The following is a 26,408-nucleotide window of genomic DNA, read 5'->3' as shown; positions in this document are numbered from 1 at the left end:
ATCTTTTGTAAGAACACACAGAATAGTCTTAATTTCTATAGGAAATCTTCTATTCAGCCTGGCTGAATAGGGATTTCTATAGGAAATCTTCTATTCAGCCTGGCTGAATAGGGATTTCTATAGGAAATCTTCTATTCAGCCTGGCTGAATAGGGATTTCTGTAGGAAATCTTCTATTCAGCCTGGCTGAATAGGGATTTCTATAGGAAATCTTCTATTCAGCCTGGCTGAATAGGGATTTCTATAGGAAATCTTCTATTCAGCCTGGCTGAATAGGGATTTCTATAGGAAATCTTCTATTCAGCCTGGCTGAATAGGGATTTCGATAGGAAATCTTCTATTCAGCCTGGCTGAATAGGGATTTCTATAGGAAATCTTCTATTCAGCCTGGCTGAATAGGGATTTCTATAGGAAATCTTCTATTCAGCATGGCTGAATAGGGATTTCTATAGGAAATCTTCTATTCAGCCTGGCTGAATAGGGATTTCTATAGGAAATCTTCTATTCAGCCTGGCTGAATAGGGATTTCTATAGGAAATCTTCTATTCAGCCTGGCTGAATAGGGATTTCTATAGGAAAACAATTATTTATTGTGATAAAATGTTTCAGTAAATTTGAATTCTTATAATAGAACCCAATCTTTTGTAAGAACACACAGAATAGTCTTAATTAGTTGCAGTATGACCCAGAGTATGGATTTTGCATCAATGTTTTCCGGCATTTCTTTTTGATAGAAATTTGAGAGAATTTTTTTGAAAGCTCTAGTATTCATATATTGATGTTTGGTTACATATGACCATATCATTTTTAATATGTTTATAAAAATTATTAATATATTTGTTATTGTTAATATATAATTCTAAAGCATATTTGGTGTAAGCTCAATACGTTGCAATGAAATTATTGATTTTTATCAAAGCTAAAAACTAAAGACAAAACAAAATTGCGTTTTAAAGCAAAAAGTTTTCGAAAAACGGGTGTAAGTAATCTTTTCAAAAAATAATTTATTTTGGAATTTCTTACAGGTGTCGGTATAACGGGGTGCGGAATTTTTGTAAAACGCTAATTTGAAAAATGTTCGCTTCAGCTTGGTAACAACAAAAACAATGCTATCCATATGGAGGTACAACAGACACACTAAAAATAAGTTAAAAGCAATTTCAAACTTAACCTTTTGGCCTTTTATGGAAGCTTTCCATACAAAAATCAAAACAAATAAAAGTGCAACAAAATTGTGATAAAAAAGCATTTTGTTTTTATTCAAAAAAGTTATTTCAACTAAAATTATTGTTGTAATTGCTATTTTTGTTATACTGTTTGTTGGCATTGCAAAATTGGTGTTGTTGGCCTCAAAGCCGTAAAAAATGAAGGCAAATATTTTGATTTTGTGTGTTTGAGTTTGAATACTTGTCATGTTGTTCGGCCAAAGCTTGAAGCTGTTGTTCATAGGGGTTGAGTTCATCCTTCTTTTTGCTGGTATTGCGCCGTGGTCGATTCATCATGGGATCTTCCATTTGCCGGGAATTTTGCTGCCTTGCCTGAGGCGGTGGACCAGGTGGCTTTTTCTTCTCCTTCTTCTTTTTCTGTTGTTCATAGAAGGCTGCATTGGCTGAGGCCACGGCAGCTTCACGTTCCATTTGTTGTTGTTTTTTGGCAGCCATGGCCGCAGTTTGAAATTGTATGAGATGTGAGCTACGTCGTCGCAAGGCCGAGGCATAGGGTCCACCACCACCACCCACACCAAAGAGACGTTTTATGCGTCGCTTATTTATAAAACCCAAGCCAGAAGTTATGGTCGAACTGCCACCCTCACTGCTGCCGGCAACCATGCGACTAAAATTCGAATCCAAATCGCATGAATGGCTGCCATTAAAGGTCACCCCACCTATGGTGCCGGCTGAGTCTGCACCACAGGGAAAGAGATATGTATTTAGTGTGCTCAAGGTTGTGGATGTGTGTTGACGTGTCAGATCACCCCCTCCGCCACCACCGACAGCGCCGGCTTCTGAACCACCACCACCACCTCCTCCATTATTGTTTTCATGATCACCATGGCCGCCAGTATTGCCACCCGTTGTGGTATGCTGCAAGGACACCGCTTGGGCCGTTGATCCTGTGGCAGTGTTTTGTGAGGCTGTGGTATTGGTTAGACTGGTGGCAGTGTTTGTGTCATATGAATGGGGATTGACATAGATGTGATTGTTGTTGTTATTGTAGACATAGTCACGACCCAACTGGGGAGCAGGTGGAGCATGAGCCGGTTGCTGGTGCTGGTCCGGTGGTGGAGGCTGTGGCGGCTGGGGCGCCGGCGGTTGTTCAGGATTGTTGTTGGTCAAATTTAAATGGAGATTAACTTGATTGACATAATGGGCAATGTTGTTACGTTGTTGGGCCAAAAGTTGTTGCTGTGGATTAGCATGTGCAGGCGGGTTGTTGTTATTGTTGTTATTATTATTGTTGTTGTTTTGTTGATCTTGTACATGCTGTGGTGGTTGCTGTTGTGCAGCTCTTGCCTGTTGGCCGCCCGGTGGTGGTCTTGGTGGATTATCGCCACCGCCAGCAGCTTGTTGCTGGCGTTGTGCAGCAGCTGCCACTGCTTGTGGTGGTGGACCCGCTGGCAATATCGGCTGTATTGGTAATGGTGGCAAATGTGCCCTTTGCTGCTGTTGTTGTCGTCGCTGATCTGTACTGCCGCCACTTGAGGTACCACAGCAATCACAAGTTCCCGAATCATGTGAACCAACCATGTTGTCTTTTATGGTTATTTGTTAATGCAGGGTGTTAAAATTTAAGATGCTGCTGTTGTTTAGTTTTAATTTTGTTGTTTGATAATTTTTTTCTAAATTTTTTGTTGCAGTTTGTTTTTTATTTATTCATTTTTGTTTTTTTCTGGTTTTCTGATATGCGTTTTAGCCGTAAAGTTAGAAATTTGTCTTTATAAAATAAATTGCTTGTGCTGAAAACCAGTTTTGTTGTTGTTTGGTGATTTCTCTTTTTTTAACTTAAGCTGAGCTCAGGATTTTGTTAGCAATTTTAAAAATGTTTTAGTAATTTTAGGTGTTTATTTTCTATGTTTATTTATTTTTGTTGTTTTTATTTTAATGCGAATTCGATTTTGTTGAAATGGTTTTTAGTAAAAATTCCAAGATTGTTAGTAACTCTAAAACAATTGAGAATATTATTTAATTTAATCACTTTTATTTAGGCATTTAAAAATTGTATAAATTGGTTTTGAAAAGAATCAAACGATTTATTTTTCTCTTTAACATGATCCAGGTGATGATCAAATAAACTTTAAACAACTTTCGATTTGCTGGCAGGATATATACATTCCAATAATTTGTGTAACCATATTCTAATGAAAGTATAGACAGAGCTAACTGAATTTCTCTCACTGAGTGGGAATTGAGTCAGTTGGCTATGCGTTCAATTTTAAAAATGGCAATAACGACAGAGATATACCCTCAGCCTGTGTGATTTCAAACGTCCATCTATTGGCAATATCCAATCTACGGATTACGAATTTAGTGAACCTTTCTGAAATGTGCCGACAAAAAATATATTTGGTTTGAAGCTCAAAAGTAATGCGGAGCTTGTACGTGAAGGAATGGATCGACGTGGTCTATTTTGGAGGTGGATCTTATTTAGGGAGCCATTCCTTTTGATGGATATTGTGCCCACCAGTCATTTCAGTTGGTCTGAAAGCATGACCACGAAAAACACAGTATCGAGCGTTTTTACATCTTTCGGGCTATTTTTGTAGGAGGTATGGACGAGCCCTGAAAAAACTAGTACCGTCGTAATGGCAGCGAATAAAAGTTGTTACGACTAAGATCAAAGCGATTCGATAGCAGTGGTAAAATGAATTTTTTCGAAATTTAGTGTGAGAGCTACCCGAAGGTGTTGACATACATTGCCGATTTTCGAACCGGATCTATGTCTCGTGATAGTGCAATGTATGGACCAATTGGGTTACTACCTTCTGGAGTGCACCATTTTAGTGAAAAGTGCTGAACTTTTGTGGGGGCGATGCCTAAAGGAGAGGACCGATGTGGCCCATCTTAGAACTTAATTTAAGTTTGGACAAAATAGTACGACTGCCAAATTCTGGACTAAGTCGGTTTATCCGTTCAAGAGTCATCATTCGCTCCAGCCACATGGTACCATAGCGGATTTTTAGAGCTTTTGGACCATTTTTTCAGGATGTATTGACTTACCCCAGAACAAACTTGTACTGCCGTAATGGGGGCAACAAATACAAGTTGTTACAACAAAAATCAAGGCGTTCGGAGAGCAGGTCCTAAACTGAATTTTTCTAAAATTTTGTGTGGGAGGTAGCCGAAGGAGTGTCTGGTAGAAATTTCCCGAAGTGTAAAGTATGCATCAAATCGGTTACTAACTTTAACATTTTCGAACTTTTGAGGGGAAGTTACCTAAAGGAGTGGATCGATATGACCCATCTTGCAATTTACGCCAAAACAAAATGCTATTGAGTGAACACACGTCGTGCTGGGTATAATGACGACACATACAAAAACAAACACATTACAATTTCTCTGTCTATACATTCATTAGTCTATGACCTAACCCACATGTTTTGATTTTATGCTAAAAGTTTCTCTTAGCCTACAGTACATTTGGTATTTGTTAATTGCTACAGAGAGTTAATACACTATTATGGGATCTAAATCCCACATACTCGTATGCATAATTAAAACAAACACGTTTGAAAACAATTGGAATCGATCTAGCCATAACCAAATTGTCTTTCTGATTAACACGCTAACTCTCAAAAAGAGTAAACGATTTAATCGGAATTTTTAAACATTGATCAAGGTTCACTGTTTCGGATAAAGTTAAAAAATGCTTCATTAAGTACTGTTCGAGAATCGCCTCGGAATTTTCACCTATTTCTGGTTATGGGCAATTCCATTCCTCATGAGATGATGATGCAAAACCTGGATCAGTTTGAAATTTTCGCCACTTTGAGGACCTGATTTGAGGTCAATTCCAATTCCATGCCATCCATGAAATAAAACCCTACGGTGACTATCAAGAGGAGTGACGTATGTCAAATTCAAACGAATAACTGTTTTTCCCACAAAGCTATTAAAGAATATTTTTACTGAAGGTATTCCTCGTATTTCTGATTATAACGATACACATTTTTCCATGCGTGCTGAAATAGTGGTCCGAAACTTCTAAAAAAATCCTACGTTGACCAACTGAAATGGCTGACAAATACGATAACTATTGAAAGGAGTGATTGCCAATATTACTCAAGTTCAGTACCACATCCAGAACAGTTGAATTGTTTTGCGCATAGGTCCTGTTAAGGCTTACTTCTCTGGTAGTATTGATATTTTAAAATCAGTAAGATTTTGTGATATAATGTTAGCAGCGTTATTAGAGGAAGCCAATATTTAGAACCATACTCCACCGTTATATGCGAGCTATCCCAACAATTTGGGACCAAATTACAGGTAGTTGTCAAAAAACGTATTTGAAATCAACACAAAAATGCATAAAATCGGGGCGATCCGTAATATAGGAGCTATACCGAAACAGGGTATTTTTGGGGATGAAGTTTTTAGACTACCGGGAACTTCAAACGCCTAATTACAGATAGTTTGATCAAAAATGTAGTAACAAATCTCCCAAATACCGAAAATCGGGAGGCACCGTTGTATGGGGGCTATGCCAAAACATGGACCTAAGTTGACAATTTTTGTTGGAGAAGTTTTTTGGCTAATCTCAAATGTTAAATTATAGGTTCGGTCCAATATGCATCTAATATCTTCAAAATACCTATAACTGGGAGTTACCGCTATATGAGGACTATACTAAAATGTCGACCGATATAGCCAATAGTCGATCGTGACCTACCTATGGAAACAGTGTAGCGTCCTAGCTCAATTGTTGTGGACGCTAGGGTGATTACAACAGACGGACACGGCTAAATCTATTCAGAATTTTACCCTGATCAAGAATATATGAAGTCTGACCCTTTTTATACCCTCAGCATTTATGCTAACGAGGGTATATACACGTTCATACACGCAGATAAGAGATATTGTAGGAGCAATCATATTCTACGAGCAAACTAGTGTATTTTAAAATTTTGAAAATATATATTGTTGTTTCAACCATATATTTTGTGTCAGGTTGGTCCAAAATTTGGCTTTCGCAATATTTTGTCCAAACTTATTTTAAGTTCGAAGATGGGTTATATCGGTCCACTCCTTCCGGTAGCTCCCCCACAAAAGTTCGAAAATGTTCGGAAAATTTGTGCGCACGATAACTCTTGAAGGGAGAAACCGATTTGGTCCACACTTTGCACATTGTGAAATTTCTACCAAACTTAGATAAGGCCCCAATATGGACCCAATCGGTCCGCGCCTTCGGGTACCTCCCACACAACATTTCGGAAAAGTTCAGTTTAGGACCTGCCGTTGAATCGTTTTGATTTTTGTTGTAACAACTTGTATTCACGGCGGTACAAGTTTCATCAGGGGCAAAACCATACTTCCTTAGGAAAAAGCCTGAATTTTTAAAAAACCCCTATGAGACCGTGTGTAGTGCTTGGAGAGCAAGATAACTCTCGAACGGATCTGCCGATTCGATCCAGAACTTGGTCTTCATAATATATTGTCCAAAGTTAATTTAATTTCGAAGATAAGCCATATCGGTTCACTGCTTCAGGTACCTCCCCCACAAAAGTTCAAACATGTTCGGAAAAATTGTGTGCACGATAAGTCTTGAAGGAAAGGACGATTTGGTCCATACTTTACGCATCCTAGTATATCTACCAGATATAGATCAGGTTTGAATTTGGACTATATTTGTCCATTCCTTCGGATACCTCCCACACAAAATTTCGGATATGTTCACTTTAAGACCTGCTCTTGACTAACTTTGATTTCTGTTGAAGCAACATGCAATCGCTGTCTCAATTACGACGGTAAAAGTTTTTTCAGTGGCAAGTCCATACGTCTTGGGAAAACAGCCCGAATGTTGTAAAAAAAAACCCTATGGCACCATATGTAGTAGGTGGAGAGCACAATAACTCTCTAACTGATAAACCGATTCGGTCCAAAATTTGGCCTTCGTCATATTTTTTCCAAACTTAGTTTAACTTCTAAAATGGCCCATATCGGTCTTCTCCTTAGGATACCTCCTTTACAAACGTTCAACATTTGTGTCCAAGTGCAGTTTAGGGTCTGTTCGGAGATCCTTTGGAAATTTATACCGATGATGTTCTTTGTTGTCCTGTTTACAGACATATTATGTTTTCGGTGGACAAGTCAATGCTTTCCGGCATACTGGTCCAACAGGTGTACGATAACCCAAGATATGACTCTCAAAATAAGATACACTTCCGGAAAGCACTATGCCGGTCCATTCCTTCCTCCGCAACACTTTTGAACTTTAATCCTAATCCACATTTTTGCCAGCGAGTTCAAATGTCCAAAAAGTGCCACAAAATTTTGAAAAGACCCTTAATACATTCGATCTGTCCGAAAATGAAATTTCCAATTCACATAGGCTGACGGTATATCTCTGTCGGCAAAGCCGACTGATACTTGTTTACTTGTTCAAAAAGTGTTTTTCGATTTCCTTTCTGTTTTGCTGTGATGATGCTGCTCATGAGCAAAACATTTTAGAATAGTTTCAGATTTTTTTGACTAAATGTTCCAGAGTTATCGCGCCTTGAAAAATTCGAATTCTGTAAAAACTATATGCAAAGAATTATTCATAGCTTCTTCAATATTGGTCCAAATAGAAAAAGTCTCTTTGTATTATTTTATTTTTTATCAGTTATCTAATAAAAAATATAAACAAATTTTGCACGGTGAGCTTGGATGCAATTTTCGCGTTTTAATATTTAAAATCATTTTTTATCAATGCTTGTACCCTTCTCTTTTCTCAAAATTTTTTGTATTAAACTACGATTAATAACATTTTAAGTCTTATTTTGAACGATTCGAATAATTACTATATAATAGTCATCTTCTGAAGGAAATATCACTTTAATACTTGGTAGATTATTTTGCTGGAATGCCCAGTAATATAATTCCCGAGCTGTAGTTATGTGATCATCAGTTTAGTAAGTTTATTGTCCGACTGTTTATTTATTTTATTGTCCGACTAAATTCCTAAATAAAACAACAAAACAAATGTAAAAAATTATTTTTTTTTAAATAACAAATGTTTCACTTTGTTATAAAGGACACATTTTATTGACACATTTTTACAAAATTAAGAAAAAATAGTAATTATTCGACTTCCACTACCAAATAGGACTTAAAATGTTTGTAATTAATCGTAGTTTAATACAAAAAAAATCAAGAAAATCGGAGAGTACAATCATTGATAAATATTGATTTTTAATATTAAAATTTTTTCTATTTTTTATTAAATAGCTGATAAAACAAGTAAAAAAGTATCAGTCGGCTTTACCGACAGAGATATACCCTCAGCCTATGTATATTGAAACAATTTTTTCCAAAAATACGTATGTATTTAGGGGGTTTTAAAAATTTTGGGCATTTGAACCGACAAACATTTTGATTAGGATTAAAGATCAAAAGGAGATACTAAAAGGAATGGATTGACATTGACCGTTATGGAAGTGGATCTCCACTCTTCGGGCTGTTTGCTCAAAAAGTATGGACTTGCCCCTAAAAAAATGTTACCATCTTAATTTAAGCAGCGAATACAAGTTGCTTCAACAAAAATCAGAGTGATTCGATATTAGGTCTTAAAGTGAACTTATCCGAAATTTTGTGTGGGAGGTACCGGATGGAGTGGACCAATATAGTCCATATTTGAACCTGATCTATATCTGGTAGATATATTAGGATGTGTAAAGTATACACCAATTCGGCCACTCCCTTCAAGAGTTACCGTACGAACAATTTTTCCGAACATTTGTGGAGAAGGTACCTGAAGGAGTGGACCGATATGGGTTATCTTCAAACTTAAACTATGTTTGTGCAAAATGTTACTAAGGCCATACGTTGGACCGAATCGGCAGATTCGTTCGAGAGTTATCTTGCGCTCCAACCACTTCACACGGTGTCATAGGGTTTTTTTGAAACTTTCGGGGTATTTTCTCAGGAAGTATGGACCTGATTGCCCCTGATGAAACTTGTACCGTCGTATGGAGGGCAGTGAATACAAGTTGCTACAACAAAAATCAAAGCGATTCGAGAGATGAACCTAAACTGAACTTTTCCGAAATTTTGTGTGGGAGGTACCCGAAGGAGTGGACCAATTAAGACCATATTGGAACCTCATATTACTCTGGTAGAAAGTTTACGCTATACAAAGTATGGACCAAATCGGTCACTCCCTTAAAGAGTTATCGTGCGCACAAACTTTCCGAACATTTTCGAACTTTTGTGGGGGAGGTACCGGAAGGAGTGGACCGATGTAGCTCATCTTCGAACTTAAACTAAGTTTGGGCAAAATATTACGAAAGCCAAAATTTGAACCGAATCGGTTCATCCGTTCGAGAGTTATCGTGCGCTCCAGCCAGCAGGACAGACAGACAGACGGACGGACATGGCTAGATCGACTCCAAATTGTCTGAAACACATTTCGTCCAAACATACTTGGGGTCTAAAACCATTATTTCGATGAGGCACATTTTCATCGTATCAAAGTGTATATACCCTCCTTAGCCTAAAGGCTGAGGGTATAAAAATAAAAAAAGATTTTTTTCTATTTGCACCAATATAAAAGAAGTTATGGGTATTTCTAAAAAAAAATCTGAAAATATACTAAAATATTTTGCTGATGGGCAGCATCGCCACAGCAAAAAATAAAGGAAATTAAACCACTTTTTGAAAAAAGTGTCCGATTCCACTCAGAAATCCACATATATATTTTAGGTAAGTTCGGCCGGGCCGAACTTTTTATACCCTCCACCACGTGTTGTATTGAAGTAAAATGGAAAAATTACTAAATACAATACCAAATTTCAGCAATTTTGGTAAAACAATGTGGCTAACCTTAAAAATACCGAAATTCGAAAGGTGCCGTTCTATGGGGGCTATATTACAAAGTCGATCTATACCGACAAACTTCTGGCGGGAAGAAGACTAAAGACAAAATTTCTGATATATCGGTGCCTACGAGAATCGGGAGGTACCGTTCTATGGCTATATTAAGTCGTGGACCTGAACCGCCAAATTTCTGGGGAAAAGTTTTATACCTTTACCGACGAACTTCTATCGGAAAGGTTTTTACCTCCAACGTAGACTAAATCCCACATTTCAGCCAATTCGGTGGCTGTTGGGGCCACAAACTTCAAGATACCGAAAATCGGGTGGTACGTTCTATGGGTGCTATATTAAGGCATGGACCTCTACCGACAAATTTAACGGGGAAAGTTGAATAACCCAAACAAAGACTAAATACCAAATTTCTGCCGTTTCGGTGGAATATTGAGGCCATAACATTCAAAATACCAAATATTTGGTGGTACCGTTCTATGGGGGCTATATGAAGGCGTGGATCTATACCGACAAATTTTGGGAGGAAAGTTGAGTACCCCCAACGAAGACAAAATACCAAATTTCAGGCATTTCAGGTACCGTTCTATGGGAGGTTTATCAAAACGTGGAACGATATAGCCTATTGGCAATACCAAATACCCTAGGAGTAATAGAAACTTCTATACCAAATTACAAAGCTCTATCTTCAAAATTGCGAGCTGTATCTTGATTTCAAAAGACAGACGGAAATGGTTTTATCGACTTTGAATTTTTCTCTGATCAAGAATATATATACTTTATAGGGCCTAGAAATGGAGAGAGAAGCGTTTCTCAAATACAAAAAAGTACTAAGCAGCCACGACATCAAATTGAACTTAAAACCCGCTTTATAAAGTGCTATGTATGGTCTGTTCTATTGTACGGGGCTGACACATGGACTGTAAAATCAGCTGACGAGAAGAAATTGGAAGTATTTGAAATGTGGACATACCGACGTGTGCTCAAAATTCCATGGACCGATCGAGTGTCCAATACCGAAGTTCTGCGAAGAATGAATGTACAACGACAGCTAATTAAAACCATCAAAACCAGAAAAGTTTCCTATTTGGGACATTTGATGAGGAACAAAAAATATAAGATCATTCTCAAATCCCAAGTTGAAGGAAGACGTGGTAGAGGTCGAAGAGAATTGTCCTGGCTAAAAAATATTCAAGACTGGACCGGATACCGTGATGGACTCAGTCTTCTAACAGCGGCTAAAAACCGACAATTATCGCTTTCCACATAAACTAGATATTTGCAAGAACAATGTAATATTGTATGATCGCTGCGGATAACGGATATGCAAATAAAGAAGATAGTGCCTCTAACGAATATTTCGATTTGTTACAAACGGAATGACAAATTTAATTATGGCCTCCATAATATGGTGTAGGGTATAAAAATAGAATTTTAAGAGTTTGTGGAGTAAGCATCAGACACAGTCTATACGATTAAAATTCATAATCCTTCACATCCAGGTATTACAAGAACATCATTGGGGGCGAGGATGTTATGGGGATGTGATCTCTGTGGCTAACCGCAATTGAACCCGAATGTGGGCTAATTACTTTACGAAAATTTAGTCAACATTTCCAAAAATGTAGAAAATTGGTGGCCTAAAAAGTATCTAAAGAGACCGCTTTCCAGCGCCATTTTTGCGTAAGACGAAGGGAAAATTTTGTAAATTTTGGTAAAAAGTGCGGAAAGTTGTAAACAAAATTTTCTGCTATGTAATACTTTTTGGGCAATATGGCCATGTTAGACAGGTTATAACTCCCAAATCCGCACAATATACACTAGCGGTCATCTGAATAGGTTTGATTTTTTTTCTTTTTATATGTTAAGGTATCTTCTGATGTCTTCGTATTGCAGACCCATACTATTTACTTTTTGAGAGTCCTATACTATGCCAACATTCCCAAGAAAAAACTTGACGGTGTTGCCATATTTTCGGAAAATATCCCAATTATAATAAAAATGTACAAAAAAGTGTCCAATTTTTGCGATCATCAGAATAGGTTTGAATCAAATAATATTGAAAAATTGTACAACCCATGCAAATACTGCGCTGTTTTTTGATATAGTTTAGTAAAATGGAACATTCTGATAAATCTTACAACAAAGTTGACCCGCTTTATTAGGAACGTGGGTTCAATTCTCAACCTGGAATAGTTACCAAGAACTTTCAGATAAAATCAAGAAATATTCCAACAAAAACGTTTTATAAACCTACTTAAAATGACTTTTTGATTTCGATAGATCTCTTCTGAGCTCCGAAAATTGTCTGAAAGCAAATACGAAGTGTAGCCATATTATTATGATCGATAAAGTAGAAAGGTCATTGAAAATAGTTGGTATTTTAGTTCAAGTTTCATTTTTTAACTATCCTTGCAGTACAAATTTAAGTATTATCATGCTCAGAAATCCTCCATAATTCACCACATGTATCATAAATGTTCGAAAATTGGTCTGGAAAAATGTTTCTTCGACGACAATAAAGTAGAAAATTGAAATTCAAATTTAAGTCAAAGGGGCATAATATCGCCGACTTTTATAGTGCTGTATAACCTCAGTAGTCCATACTTTTGTACTTATTCGTGTTTGTTTTATGACTTGTTAACAGAAAAAAGCTTTTCGACCTGACTATATAGGTATTACAGCACTATAAAAGTCGGCGATATTATGCCCCTTTGACTTAAATTTGAATTACAATTTTCTACTTTATTGTCGTCGAAGAAACATTCTTCCAGATCAATTTTCGAACATTTATGATACATGTGGTCAATTACGGTGGATTTCTGAGCATGATAATACTTAAATTTGTACTGCAAGGATAGTTAAAAATGAAACTTGAACTAAAATACCAACTATTTTCAATGACCTTTCTAATTTATCGATCATAATAATATCGCTACACTTCGTATTTGCTTTCAGACAATTTTCGGAGCTCAGAAGAGATCTAACGAAAACAAAAAGTAATTTAAAGCAGGTTTATAAAACGTTTTTGTTGGAATATTTCTTGATTTTATCTGAAACTTCTTGGTAACTTTTCCAGGTTGAGAATTGAACCCACGTTCCTAATAAAGCGGGTCAACTTTGTTGTAAGATTTATCAGAATGTTCCATTTTACTAAACTATACCAAAAAACTGCGCAATATTTGCATGGGTAGTACAATTATTCAATTTTATTTGATTCAAACCTATTCTGATGATCGCAAAAATTGGACACTTTTTGTACATTTTTTATTATAATTGGGATATTTTCCGAAAATATGGCAACACCGTCAGGTTTTTTCTTGGGAATGTTGGCATAGTATAGGACTCTCAAAAAGTAAATAGTATGGATCTGCAATACGAACCCATCAGAAGATACCTTAACATATAAAAAGAAAAAAATTCAAACCTATTCAGATGACCGCTAGTGTATAAAATATATTAAGTGTTACGAAAACTACCGCCAATAGTCAAATATAAACATGTGAAGAACGCTTCATTGGTAGGTACAACAGTTTACAACCTTGCACTCCAAGGAATATTCGATAATTCAGACATTGTTATTGCACTTGTTAATTGTAAAGGCGGCTGAGTTCGTAAAGATTTCGTTAGGAAGATGGGTACACAAATTACTCTAACAATATATTATTGTTTTTTTTTTTATATCTTCAAAATTAACAGTTGAAATCAACCCTGTTGTTAGGTACTAACGTCTTGTTAGTTGATAATTATATGGAGTTTAAATCTTTTCAAAATCACTTTATACAAAAACATTTTTAGAAAACTTTTTATTTTTATTTTTTAATATAAAAACAATTGTTTATTTTTCAGCGGTGAATTTTATATTCAGATGTTTTCACAAAGATTTTTGTAATTTTAGTATTCTTCACTTAATGGAGATAAGCCATTAACTTTAATATACGAGGGGATTATTATAAATAAAATTGAAGATAATATATATTTTTTCACTATTTCTCTAATGTATTCCATTCTTACTTTTTGCGGTGTTTGTTAAAATTGTTGTTTATTTATTTTGCAGCTAATTTTGTTTTCAATAAATTTCGGTTTAATAAAATTTTATTGGTTTGAATATGGACGAAACCGAATTATTTGTTGGTGTTTGCACTTAATTTTATTTCTTATTAATTAAGCTGTGACTATTTTTAATTTAAAAATTGAGCTGATCGGGAATAAATTTAATTTGTTGTTGTTTTTAATTAATTTTACTTTTTATGTATTTATTAATATTTTTAGTGTTATAAGCCACTTTATATCACAGCGGATTTTAATTGCAATATTTTGTTTCTTTTTCTTTACATGGGAGAGCAACAGTTACGAAACACAAAAATAATATTCATTTTATTAATATTAATGCAGCTCTCCTCAGAGGTCCATGAATATTCTATAGGGGGACACGGACATTAGAAAGAAGCGCGCGCTGCACTACTTAAAAGTGTTTTGAAAATTAAAAACTAAGCAACTAAGCAGGGGAGTTCAAAAGAGAGTCTATTATTATTATTTAAAAATATTACTTTAAAGTAACTTTTTTCCTTTTTTATAAAAATTATTTTTGCTTTTCTTTTTATTTTTAGTAGATTTAAAATTTGCTATAATGTTTTATTTTGTTTATAATATAGTTTTAGGCGTTGTCACATGTTTTATACTCTTGTTAGTTTTGTATTTTTTTTTCTGATTTCGCTCTTCTTTGCGGAAAGAGATAAAACTCCAAATTTTATTTGCAGAGAAGATTGAATTGCAGCAAAAACATCACTTTTGAAACTGCAATCGGAAGTGCAATGGCATCAGCAGCAGCAGCAGTAGGAAACGTTGAGATGGGATTAGTTGCAGCAGCGTTAACATACGTAAGCAGCAAGACCATTACCACCACACTTCGAATAACAACAAAACGTGGCAGAATAATAAGAAGAAGAGTAAATAACTCTAAAAATTAACATTGGACGCTGATAATTCTCAAGCAATAACTTTTGTGCACAACTATTCAGGCATCAGCTGTATCAGCGGGCAAATTGTGTTGAATATTTACAACGGACAGCTTTTCAAAAACGCTTAAAAACACATATTTCAAAAACACGTTTCACTTTTTTACAATTTCCTTTGTTTCTTTATTCATTTGTTGTTTGCTACTTTCTTTTAGTCAGCTTGACATTGAATGGCCAAAAAGAAAATTTTACACAGCAACTTGATTTTGGTGTTGCCTCCACATGGAGTTTTATTTTTATCACATGATTTCATCACACATTTTAGCTTTCACAAACTTCGTTTTTTTCTTCTTCTTTTTTTTGCTTATCCAACGAGATTTTGGGGAAAAATTATTTTTGTTAATATTATTATTTTTCTTGAGCTTCACAATTGCAAAAATTCATTGAATTTTTTTTTTCAACTTTACTCTTTTTCCGCTTGTTTTAAATCATTTTTTCTTTTTCAAATATATCGACCCGTTCTGGCTTAGGTTCCGCTTAAATTATTCACTACTTCTCTTCGTTTGGCAAACAACAAATAAATTTTGCTAACTTTACTTAACTCGAAATAACCAACAATCTGCAGAATGGAAAAAAGTCATACACAGAGTTTATACTATTTGTGTGTGAGTGTGTGTGCGTGTATTTGTATTTCCGTTTATTTCCGTCGTCGCCGTGGTAGTCGTAGTCGTCGTCATCATTGTTAGTGGCGTGTAGTTCCTGTTAGAGAGCAGTAGAGTTAAGACAAAGTCTCGTGTTGTGACTTTGGCAACGATACACACGCAGCCAGCCAGTCAGCCACAACCAACCACTACCACCGCCACCACTCACAACCTAAAACAAAATATCCTTGTTTAAGCCCCCTCTTCAAACACATAGCCCACAGTACACGCGCTCAAACAAAAACAAAACATCATACATAGGTCGTTACAATCTTCTTCCATGTTATGATTGTCGTGGCCTAGGAGTCAAGAGTATGAGGGCAGACATTCAAGCTTGGCTATTTAAACGCCCCAATCAGAGAAACACAATAGTTGTAAATTTTTCTTAAAATTTCCCAGTGAACAATTTCTTTGTGGTCTTGTAATATTTTTATATTAAATGATTAAATTAAATATTTTACTATTTTAATATTTTAATATTTTAATATTTTAATATTTTAATATTTTAATATTTTAATATTTTAATATTTTAATATTTTAATATTTTAATATTTTAATATATGAATATTTTAATATTTTAATATTTTAATATTTTAATATTTTAATATTTTAATATTTTAATATTTTAATATTTTAATATTTTAATATTTTAATATTTTAATATTTTAATATTTTAATATTTTAATATTTTAATATTTTAATATTTTAATATTTTAATATTTTAATATTTTAATATTTTAATATTTTAATATTTTAATATTTTAATATTTTAATATTTTAATATTTTAATATTTTAATATTTTAATATTTTAATATTTTAATATTTTAATATTTTAATATTTTAATATTTTAATATTTTAATATTTTAATATTTTAATATTTTAATATTTTAATATTTTAATATTTTAATATTTTAATATTTTAATATTTTAATATTTTAATATTTTAATATTTTAATATTTTAATATTTTAATATTTTAATATTTTAATATTTTAATATTTTAATATTTTAATATTTTAATATTTTAATATTTTAATATTTTAATATTTTAATATTTTAATATTTTAATATTTTAATATTTTAATATTTTAATATTTTAATATTTTAATATTTTAATATTTTAATATTTTAATATTTTAATATTTTAATATTTTAATATTTTAATATTTTAATATTTTAATATTTTAATATTTTAATATTTTAATATTTTAATATTTTAATATTTTAATATTTTAATATTTTAATATTTTAATATTTTAATATTTTAATATTTTAATATTTTAATATTTTAATATTTTAATATTTTAATATTTTAATATTTTAATATTTTAATATTTTAATATTTTAATATTTTAATATTTTAATATTTTAATATTTTAATATTTTAATATTTTAATATTTTAATATTTTAATATTTTAATATTTTAATATTTTAATATTTTAATATTTTAATATTTTAATATTTTAATATTTTAATATTTTAATATTTTAATATTTTAATATTTTAATATTTTAATATTTTAATATTTTAATATTTTAATATTTTAATATTTTAATATTTTAATATTTTAATATTTTAATATTTTAATATTTTAATATTTTAATATTTTAATATTTTAATATTTTAATATTTTAATATTTTAATATTTTAATATTTTAATATTTTAATATTTTAATATTTTAATATTTTAATATTTTAATATTTTAATATTTTAATATTTTAATATTTTAATATTTTAATATTTAAATATTTTAATATTTTAATATTTTAACATTTTAATATTTTAATATTTTAATATTTTAATATTTTAACATTTTAATATTTTAATATTTTAATATTTTAATATATTAATATTTTAATATTTTAATATTTTAATATTTTAATATTTTAATATTTTAATATTTTAATATTTTAATATTTTAATATTTTAATATTTTAATATTTTAATATTTTAATATTTTAATATTTTAATATTTTAACATTTTAATATTTTAATATTTTAATATTTTAATATTTTAATATTTTAATATTTTAATATTTTAATATTTTAATATTTTAATATTTTAATATTTTAATATTTTAATATTTTAATATTTTAATATTTTAATATTTTAATATTTTAATATTTTAATATTTTAATATTTTAATATTTTAATATTTTAATATTTTAATATTTTAATATTTTAATATTTTAATATTTTAATATTTTAATATTTTAATATTTTAATATTTTAATATTTTAATATTTTAATATTTTAATATTTTAATATTTTAATATTTTAATATTTTAATATTTTAATATTTTAATATTTTAATATTTTAATATTTTAATATTTTAATATTTTAATATTTTAATAATTTAATATTATTTAATATTTTAATATTTTAATATTTTAATATTTTAATATTTTAATATTATAATATTTTAATATTTTAATATTTTAATATTTTAATATTTTAATATTTTATTATTTTAATATTTTAATATTTTAATATTTTAATATTTTAATATTTTAATATTTTAATATTTTAATATTTTAATATTTTAATATTTTAATATTTAATTATCTTAATATTTTAATATTTTAATATTTTTAATATTTTAATATTTTAATATTTTAATATTTTAATATTTTAATATTTTAATATTTTAATATTTTAATATTTTAATATTTTAATATTTTAATATTTTAATATTTTAATATTTTAATATTTTAATATTTTAATATTTTAATATTTTAATATTTTAATATTTTAATATTTTAATATTTTAATATTTTAATATTTTAATATTTTAATATTTTAATATTTTAATATTTTAATATTTTAATATTTTAATATTTTAATATTTTAATATTTTAATAGCTTAGTATTTTATTATTTTAATATTTAAGTATTTAAATGTTACAATATTTTAACATTTTAATGGTTTAATATTTAAATATTTTAATAGTTTATTATTTGTATATTTAATATTTATTTTATGTTTTATAATTTATATTTATAATTTATTCAATTTATATTTATATTAATTTATATTTTATATCTTACATTTTATATTTTATACGCTATTTTAAATGTTATATTTCATAGTTTTTATTTTATTTTTTATATTTTATATGTTATATTTTATAGTATATAATTTATCTTAAAAATTTACAATTATTTGTGCATTGGGTTACCTATAGTCGGTATTTTAGGATATGCTATTCTTGCAAAAGTACTATAAATAAAAATAAAAAACGTACACTCATAGACTCTGACTAATATCCATTCAGTTTTCCCAAACATGCTTCCAGCTAAAAAGTCTCGTGTCTCATTTATGAACGTTTATATTTCGTTTCTGTCGTTTGTTTGATACTTTCTTCATTAACTGATTGTTTGAACGAACTACCATCCAACAAACTTTTGAGTACAATCTCCGTTGTAGACATTTCTATTGTTGTTGGTTTCGTTGGCGACAACAAAATTCAAACCGATAGCTGTAAATTTTTTATAAACTCTGAGATTTGGTTTTGTTTGACGATTTGATTTGTCGCCTATAAAAGTTGCATCAAACCAGTATAGAAGGAAGTTGTATTGTACAAAATGCCGCTCTTTGTAGTAAATTTCAAGGTAGGGAGTAAAGAAAAGTGTTGCTAAATGCTCTCTTTAGTAACGAGGTCAATTTAAAAAGGAAGAAATAACAGTCTAAACTGGATAGGCAACTTAAGAAAATTATAGATGCTATTTACAGTTTTTTTTCTGGTTGGAACCTCAACCAATGAACTGATTGTGGCTTCAGCGAGCGTATATTACATCCTATGATACATCTTTAGTTTCACCTAAAGACCTCTCCCTTAACCCTCGTTTCTTTCTACACTCTATGTCCTTTATCATTGGTTTCGTAATAAGCCAAATTCAAATAAACAAGCCGAGCTAATATACTCTCTCGCACATTCTCAGTTAACCATGGGCTTCATTTCTTTTCATGTGAAATATACTACCATACACGTGCTCACTGTTATGAGAGTGAACAAATCGGTATTGGCTTCTTTCTCTTAGTCATATTCGTGTTCGTGTTTTTATTGTTTTTTCATTCGTTGTCATTGGGAGGCATTTAACGGGCTCTCAGCACTGCAGTGTAAGGTTCATGTTTTTTAGGAATTGTTGGTGTTTGTGTGATGCTTGTCGGAAATAAAGAAGGAAACACAAGGGTGGTAAATGTTTCTGTTGGTTCTTTATATTTCTCGGGTGGGAGTGTGTAGGTTATTGGTTAGCGTGTTCTGAGCTGTTAAATTGTTCCGTTCATTCGTTTGTTGTTTGTTATTTTTTTAGTGTCGTGTTCGTTGCCGTGGTTGTTGTCGCCGATTTCTTTTTCGTTTTACTTTTTTTCTATTTGCATTTGTTTATCATAAGAAAACCATCCATAGTCAAGTGCACGAGGTCAAACTTGTAACAATGAGTATGACAACAACAGAAACAACAACAACACTTATGAAAACAAAATCATTTTGCTTTATTTATGCATAACCACCAAAACCGTACAAAAAATATTGTTAATGTTGGCGTTGATGGAAATAGGATTGGTTACAATGAAAATCTCTCGCTAAATCCATAGTAAGCGATTGTGTCAAATATATGTATACATATGTATATTTTTTGCTTTAAGAAGAATTTAGAATTTAGACAAGCGGATAATCCGATAGTCATTAAAAATTTAACTTAACATATTTTCTAATGTTAATATGCAGTAAGGCGTATGCGAAATATGTTGTATTGGGTACGGCAATTACGTATACGTACAACGTATTTACATGGTTCTTAACCCTTGGTTTAGTGAATAGAATCTTGCCCTTTTTGGTCGCGGCGGTGCAGTAAAGCAACATTAAATGTAACTCACAGCGTTGTGATGGTTACAACTAGCTGGGGAAGGATCACACCAGAAGTGTAGGACTAGCTACCTTCTTGCACTAGTCTTTTCAATACAGAACTATCTGGCTTGAGCCCGGCTCTGATGTCGAGGACATGGAATGTATGGCAGTAGCAGCAGAACTGACGGGGTAGAATTGGTAGACCAGCATTCCTGTTGTACCAGGCAGACCTATCTCGCTTGAGTTTGACTCTACTGAGCGAACATTGGAATGGTTGTGGAGGGCCAGTCGGGTGTGGAACTGCCAAGATAAAGTTGTTAATGTATACATCCTGCCATATAAAAGCTATACTCCAGGCTATAGGCTCATATTAGCCCGCTTTTGGAAGGTCATAACCGACTGGTCTTAGGAAACTTTATGGCTCTTCATAAGTTGTTGCATTCTGTCAAATGTAATGACCAGTATATTGTTAGCGGTAAGTTTTGCAAGGTCATTGAAGGCAAGCCCTACAAGAATTAGCAGAGATTGCCATGGTGTGTCAAATGATGTCAACCCGTGGTTCCTCTTGGGCCAGACCATCTCCCTGTAATTATACCCTCAGCATTTATGCTAACGGGGGTATAAACACTTTTATACGGGCAAAATGTGCCTCATCGAAATAATGGTTTTAGACCCCAAGTATGTTTGGACGAAATGTGTTTCAGACAATTTGGAGTTGATTTAGCCATGTCCGTCCGTCTATCTGGCTGGAGCGTCGATAACTCTCGAACGGATCAACCAATTCGGTCCAAACTTTGGTTTTCGTAATATTTTGTCCACATTTAGTTTAAGTTCGAAGATGGGTTGTATCGGTCCACTCCTTCGCGTACCTCCCACACAAAATTTCGGATAAGTGCAGTTTAGGACCTTCTCTCGAATTGCTTTGACTTTTGTTGTAGCAACTTGTATTCACTGCCCCCCATACGATGGTATAAGTTTCAAAACGGGCAAGTCCATACTTCCTGAGAAAATAGCCTCAAAGAAAGAAAAAAACCCTATGACACCGTGTGTAGTGGTTGGAGCCCAAGATAACTCTCGAACGGATCTGCCGATTCGGTCCACAATTTGGTCTTCGTAATATTTTGTGCAAACTTAGTTTAAGTTCGAAGATAAGCCATATCGGCCCACTTCTTCAGGTACCTTTCCCACATTTACACACCCTAATATATCTACCAGATATGGATCAGGTTCGAATATGGACTATATTGTCCACACCATCGTGTACCTCCCACACAAAATTTTGGATAAATTCACCTGACAGTTAAAGTTTTTTCAGGGGCACGTCCATACTTCTTGAGAAAACAGCCCGAAAGTTGTAAAAATACCCCTATGGCACCATAAGTAGTGGCTGGAGAGCTCGTGCCGAATACTGTGTTCGTCCACACTTTGGATATTGTAATATTTCTTCGAATATTAGATGAAATTTGAAGGTGGTGCTTATAGGTCCACTCCTTCCGGCACTTCTCCCACAGAAGTTCGAAAATATTCGCTAAAATGGTAAAATGGCGCGGTTTCTCATAGACGTAGCAACCAATTTGGTCCAAACTTTGGATCTCTAAATATTGTCGAAACATAGCTTATGTTAAAATTTAGACCTTATCTGTCTAATCCTTATGGTACCGCCCACACAAATGTTCAATGTTTTTGTTTGGTTAAGGGTCTGTTCGAGGATGCATTGGACATTTTTACCGAAGGTTTTCCTAGTGGCCCTGTTTACAGCGATATTATGTTTGTGGTAGGCTAGTGTGATAAAAAAGCTCTATCTATCGATATCCCCGCAATATTTTGAGCTTTAATTCTATCCACACTTTTGTCGGTTCATAAGCCCAACATTTTGAAAATTTAGGGGGATTAACTACATACATTTTTTGTTGGAAAAAAGTATTTCAATCCACACTGTCTGAGGGTATATCTCTGTCGGCAAAGATGACTGATACCTTTTTACTTGTTTTCTCTATCAACAGACCTCCCGCAGTTTCATCGATCATTTGAAAGCTAATTGGCCTAGTTTCGAAAAGTTTACCAATAAGGTCTTTAGAAAACCGACCAACCCTTCTGATGTTCGGGTAGCAGATATTATGTTCCAGGACACCATGACAGCTGCAACCGATCTGTTGCTAGTATACCCGAAGTGAAAGCAAATTCCAATGCAGGGGCGACGGAACTAGCAAATTAACCTGATGAAGGTCGTTGAGCCTATCCTAGTGACCCCAGAATTAAGCGGTTAAGTCACCCTCAATCCCTAAAAGGAAGGAAGATAGGAAGGAACTTATTCACGTTTTGCGACATTACCCCCACTGATCCCAAGATGTAATTCTTAAGTTATTTTAATCGGCAACTTGTGGATCACCCCTTGAAGTGACAGGACAAAAGAAGTGTACTATGTCGCCGTGGAGAACCCATCCGAATTTATGATATTGAAAATGCCATTAGAAACGCCAAATGATCGTGATGATATCTCCTTGACAATTAAGTATACCTGCCCGTTGTCTGGAAAATGGGTGGTCCCGCTACCGAAGCCAGCCCAGGTTGCCAGCAAGATGAATCGTACCTAACTAAGGCTATTGAGGATTTACTCCTCCCCATCACCATAAATTGCTATCAAGTAGACGATCATCAGCATGGGTTCTTTGGGCAGCACAACACTACAACAGCGCTGCACGCCATCTCCGCACATACATATTAGTCGAGGACTCAACCACAACAGTGTTGGTGACGCTTGACAAATCAAAAGATTTAGAGCAGACTATTCTCCGGTCAAGTTTGGAAGCTAGTCGTACCTGGAATTCCCGTAGAGTGAAACATGGAGTTTCCCAAGGTGGGGTGACATCTGTGGAACTATTTTACCTCAACCTTTCCTGTATTTCACCCCCTCAGACGGCACTGAGATAATTGTGTATGCGGCTAATTGTACGTTCTTGACATCGGATAACTTCTTTTAGTGGCTGAACTTCTATTTGATCAAATTTGTCATCTTTTTCCGAGCAAGAAATATCCAAATATTCGCTACTAAGTCTAAAAAATCGTCGTTCATAGGCACAGAGTTGAATGTCCTTCTCAATGGTAACTGAATTTCGACCACTAACTATTTGAAGATTCTAAAGCTGCCGCATCTACCTGCGACAAACTGAGGAGTAAGGTCCTCAAATCCCTATCCTGCAGTACATGGGGTGCATACAAAGAAACCTTGCTGATCAAATATAACGGTCTGTGGTAAGCTATGCGCGACAAGAGAGGTCCGCGAATATAAGTGCAACGTAATGGAATAATACTTAAAACTTTCAGTACGTGAATAGCAACATAGTGCCTCCTCTTGAGGCGAAGATGGAACATTCTTGCAGTACTTGCTCGAGTGTTACCGTGAGAATACAACTCCCCCATCGAGGCATGTCAGCAGAGATTTTCATTCTCTACAGAGAGATAAAGAGGTAAAAACTATACAGAAGAGAACCGCTGGATCAGCAAGCCTATCAATCAGGTTTGGGTAACATTCAAACATATGCAGTTGCAAATGCCTTAAATGTAAATGCGGTTCTCGAAGAATATCCCTTACCTATCGCAACGAAAGAACGCCAGCTGCCACAACAAATCGTAGTAGTTTTGGCTCATTCACGTTCGGCATGGTGCATCCGTCAAAATTCCAATAGGACAAGGATTGATGACACCGTGCAAAATATCTGCACAGCATGCGGTACAGGTCAGCATAACTAACGAATTGAGTATCTAATTCGGCCGAATCTTTGCACATAGTGGAACGTACACGACGTTCGAAGAAGATCTATATCGGACAACACTTTCAGTTACCTTCCTCACAGAAGTTAAAACATTTCTCTTAAGTACAATTTAATCTCTGTGGAAGTCGTCAGGATTAACATATTTGTAATGGGAACTAGTAAGAATGGCGTAAATACTGATAATACTCTTCTGGAATATTTTATAACTCTTGGAAGACTAAATAACGAATTTCAGCCATTTCGGTGGGATATTGACGTCACAATCTTCAGTATTACGAAAATCGGGAGGTACCGTTCTAAGGGGCTATATCGAAACGTGGACCTATACCGACGAATTTTAATCGAAAATGTGGCAATATGAAGGCGTGGACCTGTACAGACAAATTTCTGGCGAACAGTTTTATATCACATTGAAGACTAAATACCAAATTTCAGACATTTTGGTGGAATATTGAAGCCACAACCTTCAAAATACGGAAAATGGGAAGGTACCTTTCGATGCGGGCTATATCAAAACGTGGACCGATATAACCCATTTTCAACACCAACCATCCTGCAAGTAATAAACACTCCTTTTCCAAATATTGGCTCTCTATCTTTAAAATTTTGAGCTGTATCTTGATTTCAACAGACAGACGGACAGACGGACATGGTTAAATCAACATATGCTGATCAATAATATATGTACTTTATAGGGTCTCCGACGAATATTTCGATGTGTTACAAACGTAATGACAAATTTAATTATACCCTCCATATGGTGAAGGGTATTAAAATGAAACCTTTGACCGCGATTTATTTAAAAATCCTTCCAGCGTTTTTTTCTTGTTTTTGGATATTTCTCATCTATGAACATTGTTGTTTCAGAATCCGCAAAAACTTCCCAGGTGTAAGCGGTTTTTATTTATCACTGTTTTATATGGAATTTCTATAAAGGTCAATGTTGTACGGAATTTTCACAGCCACAATATTTTCTCCAATCCAATTTCGATAGGACATGCGGTTTCCAATTAAAGTCGTGAAAGGCTAAAAGACTCTAAAAATGTGAACTTTCAAGCTGTGTAATGTTTAATAACATTCGAATACGACCTGTGATTATTAACAAAATTATTTAAACATATTCCTTTTTGAACATTTAGCCATGCCATACCCATACTTATTTATATAGCCACCCACCCATTATGGTCCTCTAGAGTAGAAAAATACACCACCATGTCTTCTGCCACTACCGTAAGACATTTACAGTCGTTGTTCAATGATTTATTTTCACCACCAGTAAAATGCTACCGCACAAGCACACATAACTCATTTTGAAAAGTTCTCACAGAGTAATGACTCATTTATGAAGAAAGGATGAAGACACAAAACTCCAAACCAACAAAGACCATCTACAATAAAAAAACACAACCAAAATTGACTTCAGTTCACAATCGATACCAGGATTCGTTCATCTAAGGTTTAATTGGCACACTGGCCAACATGTTGTTGATTACCATATCTCAAAATAGTATTTAACAAAAACTCCACATAAAAGTAATATCATCAATGTAATCTAAATAACACTTCCATAATAAAAACCCCATTCATAATTGTGTCAAGGACATAACCTAAAAAAGGCAACAATAACAACAACAAAACCAATAAAAATCGCCGCCACCACCACCACCGCAATAATATGGCGTGCTGTTAACACGTGTAGAAAAATACTCAATTTATTTGTTGCTAACCTAAGGGGCCTCCTAACCAATTGATACCAATACCACCATTGTCGGTACTCCCTCCTACCATCCCGCGCATTTGGCCACCTTCGCCAATACCATTAACGGCAAAAAATCAACAATTGTTGTAAATGGTTTGTTCTTGAAAAACCCTATAATTTACAATAACCTTCGCAATTACTTGAATTGTTTTGTGCTGTGGTGCTGCTACACAGCGCAGCACACCAGCGACAAGCAACTAGAACACAGAATATGATGAACGTGTTGAACGAAGGAATGAACAAATGAATGTTATGGCTAATATAAACAGACAAAAACACAATGCAGCTGTAATACTCATACATGGTGAATGACTGGATGGATGAACCGCAAGATACACCACCAC

General features: G+C 33.2%; 2 protein-coding genes across 4 annotated transcripts in view; both read right to left on the bottom strand.

Annotated features, from left to right (window-relative positions):
* Positions 1-26,408, bottom strand: part of Sh (Potassium voltage-gated channel protein Shaker) — a 756,962-nt gene that overhangs the window by 712,344 nt on the left and 18,210 nt on the right. The window lies entirely within an intron of this gene.
* Positions 1,232-15,723, bottom strand: LOC141399084 (uncharacterized). The gene is made up of 3 exons (XM_073977148.1): positions 14,354-15,723; positions 14,033-14,216; positions 1,232-3,159 (listed from the first exon to the last, which is right to left on the bottom strand). The coding sequence occupies exon 3, from the start codon at positions 2,744-2,746 to the stop codon at positions 1,349-1,351; it is 1,398 nt and encodes a 465-aa protein (XP_073833249.1). The 5' UTR covers positions 2,747-3,159; positions 14,033-14,216; positions 14,354-15,723; the 3' UTR covers positions 1,232-1,348.

This window comes from Musca autumnalis, unplaced genomic scaffold, assembly GCF_047663935.1.
Source record: "Musca autumnalis isolate F117 unplaced genomic scaffold, ASM4766393v1 scaffold_3, whole genome shotgun sequence".
In the NCBI taxonomy this organism is placed as follows: Eukaryota; Metazoa; Arthropoda; class Insecta; order Diptera; family Muscidae; genus Musca; species Musca autumnalis.
The sequence above is the reverse complement of the archived record's forward strand: the minus strand, read 5'-3'. Positions and strand labels throughout refer to the sequence as shown.